The sequence below is a fragment of the Schistocerca cancellata genome, chromosome 2, assembly GCF_023864275.1.
Source record: "Schistocerca cancellata isolate TAMUIC-IGC-003103 chromosome 2, iqSchCanc2.1, whole genome shotgun sequence".
Classification (NCBI taxonomy): Eukaryota; Metazoa; Arthropoda; class Insecta; order Orthoptera; family Acrididae; genus Schistocerca; species Schistocerca cancellata.
The window spans coordinates 545,242,179-545,259,921 of NC_064627.1; the positions used below are offsets into that span (position 1 = coordinate 545,242,179).

The 17,743-nt window shown below is 38.7% G+C and overlaps 1 protein-coding gene across 1 annotated transcript in view; it reads left to right on the top strand.

Moving 5' to 3' along the window:
- Positions 1-17,743, top strand: part of LOC126162120 (unconventional myosin-XV) — a 504,442-nt gene that overhangs the window by 182,675 nt on the left and 304,024 nt on the right. The window contains exon 31 of the mRNA XM_049918408.1: positions 14,161-14,411. Coding sequence (XP_049774365.1) covers positions 14,161-14,411 — 251 coding nt within the window. The remainder of the gene's footprint in view (positions 1-14,160; positions 14,412-17,743) is intronic.

Sequence of the window (17,743 nt, forward strand, 5' to 3'; positions counted from 1 at the left end):
TGCCACTTACCTTGCATCTGTAGTCTTAGAGCTGCACTAACACTAACAAGGATTCATATTGTTTCCTAGATATATACTGCTCGGCATCATTTACAACATGTAAAAAGTAAGTTACTTTGTTAGGAATGGAATGCTTAGTTTTTTGCCACATACAGGACATTAAGTTGGAGAATGGTGGCATTTGTTAAGTTCACTGCTTTGAGGACAGAAATGCATGATTTTACGGATATTGGGTAATGACCATATTTTGTGAGGAACTGTGTATTATTTAAGAGTTACTGTACATTAAAGGCTGGCAAGTACTATCTATGCTTCATGTCAGTTCACTGCTGATTAAAATTTGTCTAGAGTTTTTTGTGAGTATATTTTTATCTCCACTATATCTTTTGAGTAATTCCTACTACTTCACAGAAACAGTACTGACTGCAAACACTTTGGTCCTTGATGGCTGCACCTTATAGATAAAAATTATCTTGTTATTGATGTAAAGGGAGATAATATTTATAGGTATTACCAGTGAGTGTAGGAGTAACTAGTAGAGATTATGCTACAACATTGTTAAGACACCCATGTTCCCTAAATATTTTAATTTGTGTGGAATGTTTTCTCCATGAGGTTTTTCCTCTCACACTCTCATCACCGTGCCCATGTCAATATGGCAAATCATACATTGAACAGATGTGTCATTCTGTTAAAAGCACATGTGATGAACACCGATATCAGACCAGAGTAGATCAGCCAGAAAAATCTGTTGTTGTCTAGATATAAGACATGGAATGAACTAAGAACAGACCAAATCCTCTCATTCACCTCCACCTAGTGGGATCCTGCCATTAAAGAAGTAGTCAAAATATGTACAGATGATGACATAATTGTCAGAGACTTGCCCTTTTCTCCACTGATATACTGTGAACTGTGGAAGAAGGGTGACAGGCAGATATGGTCCCCCATTGCAGGCTGTTAAAAAAGGTATGAGCATATGGAACAGGTTCACAGATATGTGAGTGGCTCAAAGACTTTGTAAATTATAGAGCCCAGTGTGTCATCCTTGACGAGGGTATAGTCAGGAGTGCCCCAACTAAATGTGATAGGATTGCTATTAATCTCTACACAGTGAAACACCTATTTTATGGGGTCCAGACTTACAAAAAGCAAAATTAAGGAAAATTCAGAATAGAGGAAATTGTCAAAACCCCAAAATACAAGCAAAAACGTATCTAATTGCCGTATGTGATTAAAAATCCTAATCCTCTCCAATACATTGTATAAAATTTGTATAAGTGAAGGAAATTAAATGCACAATATAATGTTTGTACAATAATTTGTAGTAATGTATTTTATCAGTTCTTAAAAGTCACAGATCTGTAACAGAAAGTAAAAACTTGTCAAAAAATTGAAATTGTTATCTGTTTTACAGGTAATTGAGCTATTTTCCGATATGCTATGACCACAAATTATATGTCAAAACAGGCATTTTTGAGAGATCTCTCCTTTGTGTTCAGCCAAAAATAAAGGGAGAAATTGATGAACATGATGAATTAAATCAAAAACTGTGAAGTATGGTGTAAGACACAATTGCAGTGACCTCTGTTGTACCTAGGAGGCAAGCTCATTTTACATGTGTTAAAAGTCCCATTTATATGATCGACTTTCTTGTCTCAGTTGATTGCTCAAGAGAAGTGCGTCTCCTGCAGCAGCCCTGGCACTCTGTTCCTGTATTGAGTCTCATCTGTCTTGACTGGTCATTTTTATTTACATGTCCACACCAAAATTGCCAGTGTTGTGAAGGCTGTCTGCTGTGGAGTGTGGCATCTGAATGGTGAAAGTGAGGTTATGAGGATTTATCCTTTTTATGGAAAAATCGAAGTATAGTAACAAATTGTAGGTAAAAGCAGTGACAGTAGAGTTAATTACTGACCAAAGAAGAATTCGTAGTGGAAATTCTTGTCAAAAGTTGTGTGGTAAAGTGTTCACACTCCTGAGAACTGAAAAAAATAGGAAAAGTGTCATCCAAACCTTTCAGAACACATACATTTATTTGCTTGAGAAAATACATGATTACAAACACATCAGACAGCATGTAGAATGCAATAAATGGCACCTTTTTCCTTTATCCTTTGTATCTTGTTTTCTTTCCTAGGCGCCATATAACAACAAAATATTTTTTCTCATCCAGTAATTCTTAGTTTCTCACTGTTGAAATAATTTTCATTAAAACGTGTTTATCTATTTACATTCTTATCTATACATGGTGTAGGCTCTCTCTCTGTAAAATATAAATCCTTTTTGCTTTCAGATATTTTGCTTCTCTTGGAGGAGAACACTAGTAGGGAAAAATACCATGACCATATGTAACTTTTCAGTGTGCCCTGAAAGCAAAGCAAACAACACAATAAAGATTAAGAAGACACAATATCTATTTTTGTAAAGGGAGTGAACGCGACCAAAATAGGTTATAACTTCCAATGTTAGCAGATGCCACAACAGTCCCTTGTCTCTGCACATGCATAGTGTGCAGCACACTCCAAAATTTGGAGCTCTATACTTGGCACAATCTACAGATCATTGACATCATAGATACACTCATGTCATGGCTGGTTGCTGATTTACACGCAAATACAAAAGGTGCACGCACTTAAAGCAGTCAATTTTGACCAGTAAGTTGCTTGTGTGGTGTGGTGGCTGTTCTGGCTGTTGGGTGACATAACAAGTCACCAGCCAATAAAAACTCGCTAATGGAAAATAGCCGATGTTTCCTTGATTTTGACCAAGCATAATCTTCAAGATTCGGTCTTTGAATTCAAAAGGTTGATGATCGATATTGTTCCTGAATACATTACATCAGAAATACATACAAAAAGACAATACTGAGTTATAAGTGACACAACAAAAGGTGGCGCTGGACCCCTTCATCACGATTTGGCTTGGTCTAGAACACTTTGTGTCATCCTGTTTTTCCATTGCTGCTGCAACCTAGCAGTAGTTGCACCATAATTGTGCAGTGAAACGTCTCCCCTCTCCACAACAGCCAGAAATATCCCCTTAACTCCACCACCATTCGCTGTGTGAACCGTCTGTCTTTTGTGCCATTTGTAACTTGTTCAGTTACATCAAATGTCGATAGGAAGAAAATGGGACGAAGTCAAGCAGGACATTGAGTAGGAACATAGAATTGAGTAAACTTACTAGGAAGACTTGTAAAATTGGTCAATTTTTAGAATTGATCTTGTGAGTTTTTCACAGGAAATACTAATTTATGGCATAGAATCATGAAAAAAGTAAAATCATAGAATGTAAAATCGAAGTTTCACTTTATACATGTGTCGAAGTTGAGTGATTGTAGGAGGATATGAGGTGACTTAGACAAAATTTTTTGTTGGTGCGATGAATGGCAGCTAGCTCTAAATGTGGAGAAACGTAAGTTAATGCAGATGAATAGGAAAAACAAAACCTGTAATGTTGGGGATACAACATTAGTAATGTCCTGCTTGACACAGTCACATTATTTAAATATCTGAGTGTAATGTTTCAAAGCAGTATGAAGTGGAACAAGCACATGAGAGTGGTGGTAGCAAAGGTGAATGGATGACTTCAGTTTATTGAGAGAACTCTAGGAAAGTGTGGTTCGCCTGTAAACGAGACTGCACATAGGATGTTAGTGTGACCTAATCTTGAGAACTGCATGAGTGTTTGGCATCAGTACCAGGCTGGATTAAAGGAAGACATGAAGCAATTCAGAGGCAGGCTGCTGGATTTGTTAGTAGTAGGTTCGAACAACACACAAGTGTTACAAAGATCCCTGAAGGGTAGACGACACTTTTTGAGGAACACTATCAAGAAAATCTAGAGAACTGGCATTTGAAACTGATTGCAGAATGATTCTGCTGCCACCAACATACATTACATGTAAAGACCACAAAGATAAGATGCAAGAAATTAGGGTTCATACGTTGACACATAGACAGCCATTTTTGCCTCATCCTGTTTGCGAGCAGAACAGGAAAGGAAATGACTAGTTGTGGTATGGAGTACCGACTGCCTCACACTGCATGGTGGATTGTGAAGGATCAATGTAGATGTAGATGCAGACACAGGATATCAACTAGCAAAGCATGAGAACCAGCATTGATGGCACTCAGGCGTCATCGGCCATGGGGAAATGAATTCAGTAATGTAAAATGGATGAGGATACTGAGCCAGGAGGGTTAGGCCAGGCATCAAAATCTTTCCTGTGATATGAGGTCCATAGTTCATCTCTCCTGCATTATGCCCGGGATGTCGGTGGCCCCTGTGATGATTTACAACTTTGCTTCCTGCACCGATGCTTTTCCAGTGAACCCAATATAAATTGGTGAACCACTACAGCTTCCCACAATCACACCAGAAGATGGTGAACAGCTGTCTCTGAAATATTGTGCAGTTTCCATGACACCATCTGCCCAGTGCCCAGAAAACTTTTAAGCAATGTATTTAAATGAACCATAAAAGTTTAGATTCATTTCAATATTTGTGTTACATTTCAGGTTTGTAGTGACTTAGTATTGTGTAGCAGTCATTAACTATTTAACTGAATAACATTTCTTTAAAAGTCCAATACTCAAAGATGACTTAAAAGTGTAGTTCATTTCTTATTGGGAGTCAAATACACTAAAGAAGATGTATGTGTTCATATTGTTTAATTGGTCTTACTGTCCTTTATCAATTTTCTTACCTTATTTCCCAAAATTCTTAGTAGTGTAACCACAGATGACATTTGGCTAGTAACTCATCTTTTCCTGACCTACATACAATATTCAAAACAGTGAAACAGCTCAGAATCTGTGTTTGTAAATAAACTTGTAAATTGTTCATAATCTAAATTACTAAGCTAAGTTGTTGTGGTACCTTATACAGTTAGTTAACTATCATTAAAAAGTAGAATAACACAACGTTAAATGCTGATAAATGCAGCATTAAATGTTGATAGCAGAGGAAAGCTTATAGTTAAGAATAGTATAAAGTTGTAAAGACTGTCTCTGTAAATAATGAAAGGTAAAAATTGAAACCTCAGGTTGGAACATCAACAAAAAGACTGTTAAAAATTATAGTTATTGGTCAAAGCAAATGTGTGTGTGTGTGTGTGTGTGTGTGTGTGTGTGTGTGTGTGTGTGTGTGAGAGAGAGAGAGAGAGAGAGAGAGAGAGAGAGAGAGAGAGAGAGAGGTTGCATTGCTATGAACTGTGCTGCATGCAGTGTGGCGTAGCAGTTTACCTCACTGGTTGACGTGCCATCTGTCGACAGTTCAAATCCAACCACCAGGTTCTCAAAATTTATTATGTTTCTAATGTTTGTATGTATTTCAGAATATTTGATGTCTGTATAAATATAAGCAATCTCCCTCCAGAACATCAATTCTGTTCTGGCTGTACGTCAGTGTTCATAACAGATGTGCTTTCGTTGCTAAATTTTGTACTTCGTTGACGATCACAGTTTTGGATTTGGACTTCATTGTGGTTATGACATGACATTGTTTGCTGGAGACACCAGGTGCTTCAGAATATCTACATCACTGTGGTTCCAATTAGACATTGTAAAAGCCATTACCCACACAGACGAGAACTGGAATACAAGCTGTATATTGTTCGAATTCATGAAGCCAGTGGATTCCAAAACAGCCATAAGTCAGCTGCACATCAGGCATCAGCTGCACATCAGGCATCCATTGGTGGTCACAACCTGATGAAGTACCTGAAGGAACTCAGTTACTTCATTAGATACAACACATAGTATGATACAATGTGTTTGGCAAATGAATTCTTTTTCTTGGACTGCACAGCCAGCTGTGGTTGCATGGGGAAATGTCACAGTCTTACATACAGAATGTTTTGGCCTATGCCACACTGTGAATGCAAATATGACACAAACAACAAAATCTCACATTTCATGGTAGGAGTTGCAGAAGATATGTACTAAGCTTGTCTGGTAAAGGAATTCATTAAATGGTGCCAGCACATTGAGAAATGCAACAGAAAAGTATCAGACAAAACAGGTATGACCAACTCCCAATTGTCATCCCTGTGGCAGTTGTGGAAGACCACCATGAGTGACCTCTCTCAAACATCGGGTAGTATGAGGAGAGTTACTGTAGTTTATGGCAGCCAGAAATGTAAGACTGAGTGCACAAGAGAAGCATCCATGAATGCTGATGTCATATGTCAGGAGGTAATAGAGAATGTTAAGCAAGAGATGTGTTGATCTTTAGTACCGATCTCTGCCACAGTTCGAACTTGCCAGAAGAATGGAATCAGGCAACTCATGTTATGCCACTGCCGAACAGAGCACAACATGCCAGTATGTTTTCACTGTGGGTATCCTGGACTTATAGTACGCTACTGCAGAGAAAGCTGTCAGTGATTACAACTGTTATACTCATAGCAGTACACTATAAATGATTATAATCAACCTGTGGAGTGAAAACCATCGCAGTACTGAGGACAAGATCGCTCTCCAATATGTCATAGCCATTCCCCATTGCCGTACAGAGGTATCTGTTGCTCGTCTAACTGTGGAATTCAGGGAAACTAAGCGAAACAATCATATACGGAGAAGAGGTGGCCACAGATGAAAATATTCAATGGATGACTGTCACTATTTTGCCAGGAAATTTCATTACTGTCCTCTTCAATGACCAACATGTCTGTGCACTAATTGACATGGGAGTTTCTTTTTCTGTAGTGTCATCATCAGTTAAATAATGCCGTGTTCAGTAACACAAAAGTGATTGTGCTGAAAGTTGCATATGGGAAATACGTTGAGCCAAGAGAACTTGTATTAAAAAAAACTGTTACTGTCAGCACAGCCCTTTGAATTTGTCATTTTAACAGAATGTGGTCAAAACGTTATTCTCAAATGGGACTTCTTGCAAGCATCACAAGCAGTCCTAGACTGTAGGAGTTTGAGTCCAGATTGGTAAAGCTATTCCAACAAGTACACATAACAAAGATTGCTCTGTGCAGTTGTTTCCTGTTGAAGACATTATTATCCCATTGTCATCAATGAGATAATTTCCAGTCATCAATCTAGGTGCTCATTTAAACTGCAAAGCTCTTATTTTTACAAAAAGCTACTCAGACTCACAAAAGAACTCTACATATCAGTGACAATTGTAAATATTGCAGCAGGTCAAGGCAAACTTTGGATCACCAATTGTCACAAGCAGCGACAACTTACCCGGAAAGGTATGTTTACAGGAGCAGCTGAACCAGTCCTGTATGGGCTGCTCTGTGTCACCAGTGGAGAATAGCACTCCACCACCACTACAGACATTGCAGTGGAGGAATCTATTATCAGACTGCCAATAGAATCTGGGCTGACAGAGGAATAACTTCAGCAGATGTGTGAATTTCCAGATCCCTTCAAGTCTGGAGTGGAAAAAAGACAGAAAGACAGATCAAGCAGCCCATTGTAAAGCACTGTATCAACACTGGGGTTCATCCACCAAGTAGCCAGCACTTTTAGGGTGTCTCACTTACTGAAGGACACATAATTTGGGAGGAAGTGGAGAAGATATTGCAGGATGACATCATTAAACCTGTAGATAGTCCAATGTCTAGTCGTATAGTCCATGTGAAGAAGGATGGCATATGACATTTCTGCATTGACTGCTGATGACTGAACAAACTCATGAAAAAGATGTCTCTCTATTGCTGCCCATTGATGACACCCTAATCCTCTTGAAGGGAGCAAAGTATCTGTTAGCTATGGATATGTAGGCAAGCATCTGGGAAATCAAAATTGATGGGGCTGAGTGCTAAATGGCTAAATTTATAACACCTGATGGCCTCAATGAATTCAAATTGACACCATTTGGACTCTGTAAAGCTGCAGCCACATTTGAGCAGATGATCAACAGCCTGTTTCAATATATTAAATTGATTACTTTTCTTTGCTATCTGGATGGCATTGTTGTTTTTTCAAAGACATTTGGAAACTATCTACGCCACCTGATAACTGTGTTGAAGTCTGTTCAGATTGCAAGTCTCCATCTTAATCCTAAAATGTGCCTCTTCACTGCCAAAGAAAAAAAATCTTAGGGCACTTATTTAATAGCAATGGAGTCTGTTTTCTTGGAGTATGTTCATACTACTGAGGACTCATAAAGGACTTCTTTACCAAGGCATGCCCCTTGTGAGAACTAGTGCAGGGAGGCATCAAATTTTCCTGGAAGGAGGTGCACGAAGGATGTTTCCTTGTCCTTAAGGAGGCACTAACATCTTCTCCTGACCTAGCATTGTGTGATGAGAGTGCCAAGTCAGAACATCACTCATAGTTGCAGTTGTATTGCAAATTCAGGAAGGTGCTGAGAAGGTGGTAGCTTATGCTTCCAGAGTACTTTCCAAGTCTGAGATGTACTATTCTAAAATTGAGAAAGTCTGCTTTGCAGTTGTTTGGGCCATCAACAAGTTCTGACCATATTTATTTGGCCAACCATAACCGTTTTTGATGGTCAACTATTCTCTATGGTGACTGACTAGTCCGAAGGATCCCATGGGTCAGCTGGCAAGATGGGAATTCAGGCTTCAGGTGTAGGATGTCACATAGTTATACAAAAATGGATGTAAACATAAGGAGACCAACTGCCTTTCAAGGTTTCCTTTGGCGGAACAAAGCATTGTGGATGAAATCTCAGTCATCACAGCATCAAGTACCATTGCTGCTGAAGAAAGGAAATATCCAGCATTGCTGAAAATTGTAGAAGCCTTGAAGAAGGAGGAACAGACAAAATAACAATTCCAATTAATAAACAGAACATTTTGTAAGAGGAACTATGTACTGATGGGGCAGGAATAGTGGCTCATTGTCCTGCTCATGTACAGCCAGCTGTCGTGAAGCTTTTCTGTGATGATCCATCATTTGGTCACGTGGGATTTGTGAAGATTCTAGACAGAAATAGATGCAGCTATCATTCGCCAGGTCTCTACCGATGTGTTAGACACAATGTGAGCCACTGTAAGGAATGTCAATAACAGAAGCATGTGCTGCAGTTAATTTGGTCAGTTGGCACCAATTATGCCTGCAGCAGTGCCATTTCACCACATTAGAGTTGAACTCATGGGGAAGCTCCTGACAAACAGAAATTGATGGATAATAGTCTGTTTACAGTCTGTATGGGAGTGAAATGTGGACAGTAAATAGTTTGGACAAGAAGAGAATAGAAGCTTTCGAAATGTGGTGCTGCAGAAGAATGCTGAAGATTAGATGGGTAGATCACATAACTAATGAGGAGGTATTGAATAGGATTGGGGAGAAAAGGAGTTTGTGGCACAACTTGACTAGAAGAAGGGATCGGTTGGTAGAACATGTTCTGAGGCATCAAGGGATCACCAATTTAGTATTGGAGGGCAGTGTGGAGGGTAAAAATCATAAAGGGAGACCAAAAGATGAATACACTAAGCAGATTCAGAAGGATGTAGGTTGCAGTAGGTGCTGCGAGATGAAGAAGCTTGCACAGGATAGAGTAGCACGGAGAGCTGCATCAAACCAGTCTCAGGACTGAAGACCACAACAACAACAGTCTGCACTGACTACCTCACCTGCTGTGCTGTCATCAAAGTGGTGCTGACTGACAAAGTTCAGGAAATTGCAAAGATCCTTGTAGAAGACATCATTTTGAAGTGCACAGTATGCTGTGTAATTATCTACAATTGTGGAAAACTTTTGCAGTGGAGACTAGCTAGTATCAAAGATAATTTCACATTGCAACAGGATCCACAGGGTCATAACTGCCTACATTCACAGATGAAAGGCATCACAGAATGCTTTAATAAGATGTTGGCAGGTATGCTCTCAATGTACATTGATGTCGAACAGATAAATTGAGGTACAGTACTTCCCATCATGATAGTCAAATACAACACGGTATAGCAAGGCATAACAGGCTTCATGTCATTCTGCCAGACCCCCAGTTGTGTGGCCAAAACAGCAATGGATACATTATTCCTGTTTCACCCAGACAGTAATCAGGATGAGTACATGGAACAGCTCATCACCAGGGCTGAAGAGGCAAGACAGCTGGCTCAAATACAGACTCTGGATGCCCAGGAGAAGGACCAAGAGCAGTAAAATGGCAAGCACCAGACAGTGAGATACAACTCGGGAGACTTGGCATGGACTTTCACTCCTGCGTGGGCAATGGAGCTATTGGGTAGTGGATGTTACATACAATGACAAGGATTATGACCTTTCATCAGGAAGACAGAAATGCAGAGATGTCATCCATGTCCTCCATGTGAAGTCCTATTAGAGTTCTGAGGTGCAGATCAATGATGGGGTCTTCTTGTCCAAGGAAACTGAAGACCCACTAGACTGTCTTGAAGATTCAGTGGGTGGGACTACTGTTGCACACGTAATGAAGAGGATGTGGCAACACGACCAGAATGCGAGGATCCTGGTGCTGCCATACAGAACACTATTGAGAAGATTTAGATTCAGGGTGCTCCAACGAGAACTACTGACACAGTGGAACACTGTTTCTCCAGGAGAGGGAACAATGCCATGAGCCATGCTTCATGCATTGTAGCATAGTGGTTAGTGTTGCTGGCTGGCAGGTTGTGTGTTGCCAGTTCAAACCAGATACCAGCAATTATTTGGTATATATCATTTCTGGAAGTTTCTCAAAATTTCTTATGTTTGTATGTTCTAGAAGATTTGATGGAGTTCTGTCTGTGTGTTGGTGTTCATAATAAATTGGCTTTCAGTGCTAATTGCTGTATTTCATTGATGACCCTGCTTTTGGATTTGGATTTGGTTATGGTTACAACATGACAATATTCACTGATTTAAATGTTTGCATTCCTTACAGGACTTTTCAATATCATAAAAATACAATATTTTATTTTAAAGTCATTTCTCCTTTTAGTGTTTTGTTATTGCCATTGAGACATCTTCATCTGTGTATACTAGCTATAAGTGTTAAAGATAGTTGTACAAAGTAAACTGGGGATATGGAATTTACAGACTAAGTTTTTTAACCTAACAGAATAACAGAAGGTTTTGTAAAATGTTTGGTGTATGTAATTGGAACTGGGTGAGAGCACCAGACAAATCTGTCATGAATAATGCAGTTGACCAATATGTTATATTACGTACCAAGAGAAAAACCAAGCAAACAGTTATTACATTGTGATTAGACTGAACTGTGTATAGTTATATGGAGCAGATGCAAGACAACAATTCTGTAAGTGCTTGTAGGTAAATGTTACCAAAAGGAATAAAGGTACATGTAGCATTGTTGGCTGGGATATACCAAGGGGCAGGTTCAGTCACCTTATGAGGACGGGGTTTTCTTCCTCTGCATACAATGCACATTTCCCACTCAGTGTGTAAGAGTTGTCTCTTTAAGAGTATCTGTTGAGTGTAGGTGACTGAGATGGACGTGTGAGTAGTTTGGTATTATGTTTGTGTGTTATGACATTGAGAAAAGGGAAAGGGTAAACCCAGTCCAGCACAAACCTGCTTCTCTGGAGTAGCACCAAGTTTGTCTCCATCTGACAGATCACCAAAAACAGTGTCACATACCCTCAGTAATTGAGGCACCACACAGGTTTTAGGAATTTAATCCAGAGCATGAGTGTAAATTTTGGTTATCAGGAGCCACCACCTGATCTCCCCTCTCCTGCTAAGAACTGATGAAGAAAAGCTTCTTGCACCATCAGGATTCAAATAGGGTACCCTTGAATCAATTGCCACTGCACAGGCTTGCATTAGTAACCTTGACTGCAGAGGTGAGTGTGTTAATGACACCATTCATATTCTATAGATTATGGGCAGGTTGTCTGTATACTGCAAGTTTGTATTCTGTTATTTTCATTGTGGTTGGCTTTGGAGGCCAGGATGTCAATAGGAATTGGTTATTGATCTCCTCAGGTCATTAGAAACATTTCTGATCTTGTGGCATGGATAGTTGTACCGTTGGAAATCTTCTGTCCATTGAAGAAGACATTACCTATGAAGGTGTGCAAACGGACTACAATAATACGATTACTGTGCACATGACATCGTCTGCAATGACTGCAAGTACTAGTGTACCCCACTTGAGCAACCCTTGCAGCACAATACTGCCACCACTGGCCTGTATCCATCCTGTTGTAGTGTGGTGCATTTATTGAGCAGTTGTTTCCTGGAAGATCCTGTAGCATCCATTGACATGGTCGAACGGGAAGCACTTTTCATCTGACTAACAACTTATTTCCACTTATTGATTTAACAACATTAGAGAAGGAAAGTTGCTACTCACCATATAGCGGAGATACTAAGTCTCGGATTGGCACAACAGAAAGACTCTCACAATTATAACTTTTGGTCATTAAGGCCTTCGTCAACAATAGATACATATAGGCACACCTCACAAACTCACGCAAATGCAACTCACACACATGACTGCAGTCTCAGGCAACTGAAACCACACTGTGAGCAGCAACACCAGTACATGATGGGAATGGTGACTGGGTGGTGGTAAGGAGGAGGTTGGGGTGGGAAGAGGGAGGGATAGTATGGTGGCAGACAGCAAAGTGCTGCGGGTTAGACGGAGTGGAGGGGAGAGGTGAGGAGGGGGGAGGAAGTAGCAGAAAAGGAGAGAAATAAAAAGACTGGGTTTGGTGGTGGAATGAGAGCTGTGTAATGCTGGAATGGGAACAGGAAAGGGGCTGGATGGGCGAGGACAATGACTAACATAGGTTCAGGCCAGGAGGGTTTCGGGAACGTAGGATGTATTGCAGAGAAAGTTCCCACCTGCACAATTCAGAAAAGCTGGTGTTGGTGGGAAGGATGGATTTTTCATTTATTCATTTTTATCAGAAACTGCCATTGGATCAGCAGTAGCTCAGAACTACCTCAGTTTTTTCAAGACTTAGATGCCTCCCATGGAGCTCAGTTAACAACAGTTGTGTTGAATAGTGTGCTCTAAAATACATATGCCATTCCCAGGTCAGTATTCATATACTTACTTAGGCAGCTGCAAATGAGAATTCTGTTGAGGTTTGCATTGGGCTATTTCCCTTATAGTCCTAATCTTGTACCAGCAGTTTACATCTATTTGTCCGACTGAGGTAGCTCTTGGTAAGAAATTTTCATCTAGTGTAGATGTGCAGCATGTAGTCATAATGTGACTGCAGAAAATTGACAGATTTCTTATTGGAGGTGGGGGAGGCACTGATGTCTTAATGTACTGATGGTACAGTTTATTGAATAATAGTGGTGACTATGTTACAAAGTAATGAATATCAATACCACACAACAGTGAGTCAATGTAACTGGCTGTAAACAAAGTTTGTTCTTGGGAGCTCATGTTTCTTTACTTCTGAATAACATTTGAATAGTTGTACAAGTCTTTCCTTAATATTCTCAGTGTGCCTATCTCACATTTCAAACTATACTACAAAAATTCACATGGCCCTTTTTTCCTCTCCCTATTGGTATGTCAAGCGAAGCAGGGGATACGTTTAGTGGTTGTAACTGTTGTGCAGAAGTGGAATTTCTACATTGGAAATGTTGCTGAAATTATGGTAATAGCAATTTTGTCTCTATTTATTTGGTTTGTCCCTGTGCTTTTTGATGATCAGTCAGCTTACTTTACATGTTATAATGCCTGTTGGCACAATTTTTGGGATCTTTATCCAACTTTTTTGTGATGTTTTGTCAGCATGAGTAGCTAATGTTGTAGACTACTCAACTTTCCACCCACCATCAGTAATAGAGAATGAATTTTGAATCTCAATAAGAACACCAGTTGATAATATGTCAAGAAAGAACCACAGAGAAGTGACAATGATTTAATATAATCTATCATGAGCTCATTATTATTTAATTTGCCATTATATGCTAATAGGCAGAAAATCTTAGCTTTCATCATATACATATAGGTAAGTGCTCCTTTTTCTCCATATCTGCCCATACACAGTGATGTACAGTGAAAGAACAATATGTGGCTTAAGTCGTTAGTCAGTCTTTAGTTTAAGTATATGGGTGTAGTAACTGATTCGGTAGCACTAGATATGTCTTACGTATCACAATGAAATACAAAATTTTTATAGAAATGAGAAAAGTAGACATGTTTTTAAGAATTAAAAGACTTGCATGCTGCCAACTACAAGAGGAAAAAATGCATATGTGAATACTATCACAGGTCTGAGCCTGCCAACACCTTTTGGTGCTGCACCAACGGCGCCAGCAGCTGCACCCGGTGTGGACCCAGGCGTGGCTGCTGCTTATCAGCGTGCCTTCTTGCAGACAGCGATGGCACAAAACATGCAGATCCAGCAGCAGCTCTTAGCACAAAGTCAGGCATTGCAACAAATGCTCACACAGCCTGCTGCGCAGTTGCAGATGCAGCAGATGCAAGTGCAGATGCAACAGCAGCAGCAAATACAGCAACCTGTGAGTGCCTCACGCTAAATGTGCTCATATGTACAATATTTTAAATTTTGAGATTGTTTCAAGTATTTCTTTCCCTTTTATTTAATTTAAAGCTCAAGTTATTGTTACAGCTTTCAGTAAGAGCTGACATGATACTAATAGACATAAAAGTGGAATTGTAAGAATTCTCATACAAATGAAAGCACACAGAGATGTGAAAGTTGTGTAGTTGCCTTTTAATATTTCAGGTGGCTAATGTAATATTTCACTTAAGATATATGTCTAATTTACTTTTTGTGGCTCTTTCCTCTTTAGAACCTAAACATTGAGGGTGCTGTGTTAACATATTACCCTTGGCATGAACAATTCAAAATTTTCTGAAATTGAAAAGTGCATTTTTATTCATATTTATCTATAAGAATTTTACTTTTTTGTCAGGAGTGTATCTTGCAGTCAGTTCAAAAGTATATACAGAAAAATTATGTGAATTTTTCCATCCAGATCTACATAATTCTTACTGCAGTGCTCAACAATTGATTTTTATCAAAGCATTTCTGCTTCATAAAAACTTCCAGTTGGATGGTCTAACATGTTTCCTTCACAGTAATGGTAGAGCTCACAGTACCTGTCAGAATTGTGTGGCATTTGTATGGTCATCTAGTTTCATCATTTAGTAAAATTCGTGTCAAATTACTGAACCTGACAAAGATTTGTCAGCAGTGATGTAGCTCATCGGGCTGCTGGAGAGGAAGCCACAAATCACCAGAAGTAAAGAGTGTGTGGACAGAAGTGTTGAATCATCAAGTTTCATCATCATTAACCAGTACTTTTATTAAAACTTTTGTGTGTGCATGTAAGCTTGCATAATTACTTGATATTTTATTGTTCAAGCACTTACATTTCACTTTATTTTCTTTATCTTCACAGATCTTACTGAGCTCTTTCTTTTTCTCTCTCAGTAATTGTGTGTCATCTTTTATCTAATAAGAGACTTCGGACTTTTTCTTTTGGTAATTGGTGGATTCCTCTCACTAGACACCTACAAGGCTGTACATAACACAGCATGAAGTGTACTGATGCTAACTGCACCTTTGGTTGACTCATTTCACACTATGCAATATGTTCTCTGATAATGGTGACAGTGACAAGGATGAAGCTTTACCTTTGTGCTTGCAAAGTTATTGAATTAATATCTGAGTATTGCATTTATTTCTCTTATCATAAATAAAGTAACACAGTAATGAAATGGTATACTCTGCTTGTTGCTGATGACTCCTTCACATTTCAACGCAGCTGTAAAATATTGTGTTTGGTACTTTATTGGTACTTGACTGTAAGCTTTGTAGTACAGCTGTATTGAAACATAGAGAGAGAGTAAAGAAAACAAAACCTTGACAGTATTGCCTCAATCACAAATATAGTTCTAAAGCAAATTAGACCTGTTCCATATGAAGAGCATCAGACTAAAAGTGCTGATGTTTGGCACTCATCCTTGTCATTAAAACTTGTACAGTGTTCAGTTTGTTGTGATAAATTGACAAATTTTTTGTGTGGAGTAACTTTTGCTCAGGTTGGTTTCCTTCATGCTTCATGCAACTGATATGCAAATACTTAGTTTTGGAGATAAATGGTAAGCTATATGGATTACATATGTCTTTCCAAATGGACCTGGGGTAGTTATTATAATTAATATTGTAAACTAATTACTTATTATATGTGAGTCCATGACTCATTACCTGTGTAACTCACAAGAATGTACATATCGTTGGTATTTTTAATACTAAATCTTCATTGACAAGAATTCATCAAATTGATTTGTCAAACAAAGTCAGTAATAATAGCTTGATATTGCTCAAACATCAGGTCTCAGTATAAAAAGACAGTCTAGTTGGTTTATATTTATTATAAAATTTGATAATTCACATTTGTCTCATGGACAGGGAACATATTAATTCTATATGATATTACATTTTACTCTTCCTTCTTTTTCTTCTCTGCTTAGTTACGCAAGTTTTTATTTCTGTTATTTGCAGTGTGTGATTTTTTTTTTCATGCTGTGTTTATAGTTAGGCTAAAGGGACGCGTGTGCCCGACAATGAGAGCAGTGCTGTATCATGTTATGATGAAGAAATGAGATGAAACTATTTGTGTACTTAAAGGAAAGCAGAAACAGATTACTAACTACAGTATAACTCTATTATATTCTCGAAATAAAATGTTTTCCTGCTGTTTACAACATTTTTTAGAAGCTTCTTCAAACCCTTTGTGTTCAGAATGGAATCTCCTACTCACTTTTGCGTTATCATAATTATTAATTTTCTGCCATTTACAATTCATTAATGTTAACAGAAAGAAACAAAAAGAAAGTGCAATTGAAGTATTACAATGCTGAAAAGATGTTGGCTTTCAAGTAGAAAACATTAAGCAAGAAATTTTCTTGAGCTTTGGTCTCTGTAGCTAAGAGACAGTAGGAGACTTTAAAAGTTGGAGCAATTCATATCTCTTAAACAGTTTGTCTCCAAACATTGCCAGCCTAACAATAACTATACTGTATGTAGTGCTGTTCGTAGTTATATTAAAGGCCCTACTCATGAACCAATTTATCGGTCGACAGACCAATAGATCATATGTGAGCAGGCTTGTTGACTGACCGGTTTCTCTAGTTGGATGGTCAGGGTCCACCCAGCCACCCGTTATCCCAACAATTTGTGTCATTTACACTGCTGTTGTGCCAACCATTCAACAAAAGTCTGTCTTCTGTCACTGTTTGCAGGAATAAACTGCTCAAATGTGGCTTATGAAACTTATAGTTTCTGGAGAAATTTAAAGATTGCAGATGTTTGTGAGACATGTCATTCAGGCAGTGTAGAAATAAGAGATCCAAGAAATGAAGAAGTGAATGATAGGTTTTATTTCCAGTACTTATAGGAAATGAAATGAAAAATGTATTTAGTTTGTATTTTGGTTTTTAGATTTCATTTCCGATACAAAAGAGAAGTGTAACCTAAAAACTGAAATAAAGACCAACAGGCAGACTTTTATTCATAAAATATATTTGTTTCCTTATTAAAAGTGATGGCCATGCCAATTGCTATGAAGAGCAAAATGTACCAATTTTTCACATTTCTAACAGTTGCTAAGTGCTTTTTCTCTTATGTAACTGTTGGTGTATTTATTACTTGTGAATTAATCTGAACACTGCACTTCCTACTGTGGATAATAAAGCGGGAAGTTTCACAGTACCTGGTATGTTGGGGGCGATGGCGTGGGTGTCAAACTGAGACAACCACTCAAGCCACTCCTCTTCTTGGTCACAAAACTGCCATCAAGGTGGTATAGCAGCTGGAGCAGGC